This window comes from Tupaia chinensis, unplaced genomic scaffold, assembly GCF_000334495.1.
Source record: "Tupaia chinensis unplaced genomic scaffold, TupChi_1.0 Scaffold000355_1, whole genome shotgun sequence".
Taxonomy (NCBI): Eukaryota; Metazoa; Chordata; class Mammalia; order Scandentia; family Tupaiidae; genus Tupaia; species Tupaia belangeri.
Genome location: NW_006159850.1, coordinates 3118678 through 3122162, shown reverse-complemented (window position 1 = coordinate 3122162; position 3485 = coordinate 3118678). Strand labels below are relative to the sequence as shown.

The 3485-nt window shown below is 66.5% G+C and overlaps 1 protein-coding gene across 1 annotated transcript in view; it reads left to right on the top strand.

Annotated features, from left to right (window-relative positions):
• Nucleotides 1-3485, top strand: part of GSE1 (Gse1 coiled-coil protein) — a 117146-nt gene that overhangs the window by 104237 nt on the left and 9424 nt on the right. Inside the window, 4 exon segments of the mRNA XM_027773481.1 lie at nt 920-957; nt 960-1514; nt 2487-2599; nt 2873-3143. Of these exon segments, the coding sequence (XP_027629282.1) occupies nt 920-957; nt 960-1514; nt 2487-2599; nt 2873-3143 (977 nt within the window).

Sequence of the window (3485 nt, the reverse complement as noted above, 5' to 3'; positions counted from 1 at the left end):
GCCGGGTGCGCCCGGGGTGGGCCGGGCAGGCTCCAGCCTGCCATACTGGCGGCTGCACTCCTGTGCCAGCGGCACCGTGGGCTCCACGCTCCGAGGGGCCGTGTTCCAGGCTAGACCCCGTGCGCAGCGTGGCACGGGTGTGCGATCTGCTGATGGCTGCACTCCTCTGCCAGGGACGGAGGACAGTCCTGTCCTGCTCAGGCACAGCCTGGTCCATAGTCCAGCGCCTGCACAGTGAAGAGCAGCCTCGGCAGCTGTGTCTAAGCAGCCCTCTTCCCCTCGTCCTGGCCAGGCAGGGGGAGCCCGAGTGCAGGGCCTCCCCTTCCTCCTCCGACTTTGCTCTGGGCCACTGGGCAGCGTGAGTCCAAGCAGCCTGTAGCTTTGTCTTCTTTAAAATTACTTTCACAAATGATAGGCTTTGGAAACAACACCCACACTAGCCCCTCGGTGCAAAATACACCAGACCGGCCCTGAGGCAAAGCCTCCATGTAGCGCGCGGCCCTGGTGGGGACCCCTCGGTCCTTTCCTTGCCAGTTGGGGCCCCTGGGTGTCGCTGCTGCTGGGGCCTCAGCTGCAGCCACGTGCGGTCACCGTATTTGTGGAGGGACACGGCGACCACAGTGGCACCACCCCACCCTCGCTGGGCTGGACAAGAGCCCGTCGGGTGTGCCAGCACCGGGCACGTGGGAGACATGGACGAGGGCCTTCCCTGGGAGCTCCCAGGAGCAGGTGGAAGCCCCTAGAGGGCAGAGCTGGCCTGGCCCAAGATGGAGTGGGCCACCCGCATCCCGTGTCAGGAGCACCCAGCCTGACTCTCTGAGGGGCCTGTGTGGCCGTCTGAGGGGCGGGCAGCCGGGGAGCCCGGGCTGTTGGCGGTTCTGCTCTCCCCGACTGACAGGTCGGTCTACTCACTCCCTAGGCCTGGACCGAACCGGCACGAGGCAGGCAGCCGGGACCCGCTGCCCCCCCGCCTCTCATCTCACCCAAGCCCCAGCATCACACTGTGCCCACAGCCCTCTGGAACCCGGTGTCCCTGATGGACAGCACCCTGGAGACGCGGCGGGCCGAGAGCCACCCCCTGCAAACCCACCCAGCCACGTTTGAGCCAGGCCGGCAGGCCGCCGTGCCGCTGGTGAAGGTGGAGCGGGTCTACTGCCCTGAGAAGGCGGACGAGGGGCCCCGGAAGCGCGAGGCCGTGCCCCTGGACAAGTACGCACCGCCACGGGAGGCGGGGAGCCTGGAGCACCAGGCCTTCCCCCATGGGCCCGGGCCCTTCCTGGCTGAGCTGGAGAAGTCCACACAGACTGTCCTGGGCCAGCAACGGGCCTCCCTCCCACAGGCAGCCCCCTTTGGGGAGCTCAGTGGGCCCCTGAAGCCCAGCTCGCCCTGCCGGCACCAGGCACCGCGGGCCCCTGACTCCGCCTACGTCTACGATGAGTTCCTGCAGCAGCGGCGGAGGCTCGTCAGCAAGCTGGACCTGGAGGAGCGCAGGCGGCGAGAGGCCCAGGAGAAAGGTCTGGCCTCCCGGGAAGCCCCGACCCACTAGGGACAGGAGCTTAGCAGGGACAAGGGGCTGGAATGCCACGGTTCACCCTCTCCCCCATGCTTGCACCTGCTGCCAGGATTTTCAGAGGCCCCTCCCAGGTGGTAGGTCCCTGGCCTCTGCACAGGGACCTGACCGCAGTGCCAAGAGTGGACCGGGCCCCCACGCACCCTACCGCGACGCAGACTGTCTGGAAAAGCCAAATCAAAGCCTGTCTGACGACGGTCCTGCAGACACGCGTGATTAATAAGTGATGAGCAGAGGCTGATAAGATGGCTTTAAATATTGATAATGCGGCGTGGGGGAACAGCGGCAGCACAGTGCCCCCCAGCAGGGCCTCCGCGTGTGGAGCCGCCCTCGGTGGCCGGGGAGTAGAGGGCAGCAGCTGGCCCCATCCGGCACCACCCGGGGCGGGGCAGGGGTCAGGCTTGCCATGCTGGTGAGCTGAAAGGGCAGGGCCCAGGCCTTCGGCAGACACTGAGGGCTTCCCTGGGATCCGGTTCTGCCCACACTGCGCTCAGCCAGGAGCCAGGGTAGAGGTGAGGCTTCCAGGGTGGCTGGTCTCCACCAGGCCCAGGGCCCAGCCAGGGCTCTTCCCCACTGGCCTCATGGGGAGGGCAGGGCTCTGCTGGTGTCTGCCTTTGAGGCAATGGGGCCTGTCTGCCTGGCCCTGCCACGTATGGGCCCAGGTGGCCACAGCAGCTTCCTGTAGCTGGGGACGTGGCCCCAGCCTACGCGTTGAATGGTCCCTGCGGAGGAAGGCGGGTTGGACTCAGGCCAAGGACCGGGGGCCTGGGGAAGCCTGGCTCCTGCCACCAATGGACAGCCCGAGGGTTCGGGCTAGTGCAGATTTCAGGGTGCGTAGCACAGGCGGTCCCCGAGCTGGCGTCTGCTGGAGAGCCCAGGTCTCTGACCGGGCTCAACATGACCCCTCTGCCATCAGGGTACTACTACGACCTCGACGACTCCTACGACGAGAGTGACGAGGAGGAGGTCCGGGCCCACCTCCGCTGCGTGGCCGAGCAGCCGCCCCTCAAGCTGGACACATCTTCAGAGGTATCGGCGCCTCACCGCCACGCGCTAGGGGTTGGGCTTCGGCCCCACGTCTGGCCCTGCCCCCTGCTCTTGCACCCCGAGTCCATCACACCCTCGCGGGGCTCTGTCAGAGCTCCCGCCACAGTCTGTCCACAGCCACCTCAACCCACCCGAGCTCCCCACCGCCTGGCACAGAGATGGCTGCGCGCACAGACTTCGAGGACCCCAGGAGGGCCCCAGGACAGCGCACACTCGTGGTGGTTTCAAACTCCTTTGTTCTCTTTTCTGATCTAGAAGCTAGAGTTTTTGCAACTTTTTGGCTTGACCACCCAACAGCAGAAGGAGGAGCTGGTGGCCCAGAAGCGGAGGAAGCGGCGGCGGATGCTGAGAGAGAGAAGCCCGTCGCCCCCGACGGTGCAGAGTAAGCGACGGACACCTTCACCCAGGCTGGCCCTGTCCACCCGCTACAGCCCCGATGAGATGAACAACAGCCCCAACTTCGAGGAGAAGAAGAGGTTCCTCACCATCTTCAACCTGGCCCACATCAGCGCCGAGAAGAGGAAAGGTATGGCCTGGTGGGACAGGGTGCTCCCGAAGCCACAGGGGCCTGCGGGGCCGGCAGCCTGCCCGTCCCTCGGCACTGGGCTCCTCTCCGTCCCAGCTGCTGGAAGACGGCCGCCCTCTCAGCCAGGGTTCTCTTGCGGCTCTGCTCACAGGGCAGCTCCCATGTCGTGGGCAGGGCCCTACCGCCCTCCGCCTTGGAGAGCACGGGGTCTGGTCTGTACGCCGGACCCTCCCGGGCGACGGGCCCAGGTGGCCCTTGGTTACTGTGAGCCACCACGCTTGGCTCTGAAGCGCTTTCCCCCTGAAAGCCTGTTTCTCCCGTGCGTCCTGGGCAGACCCGAAG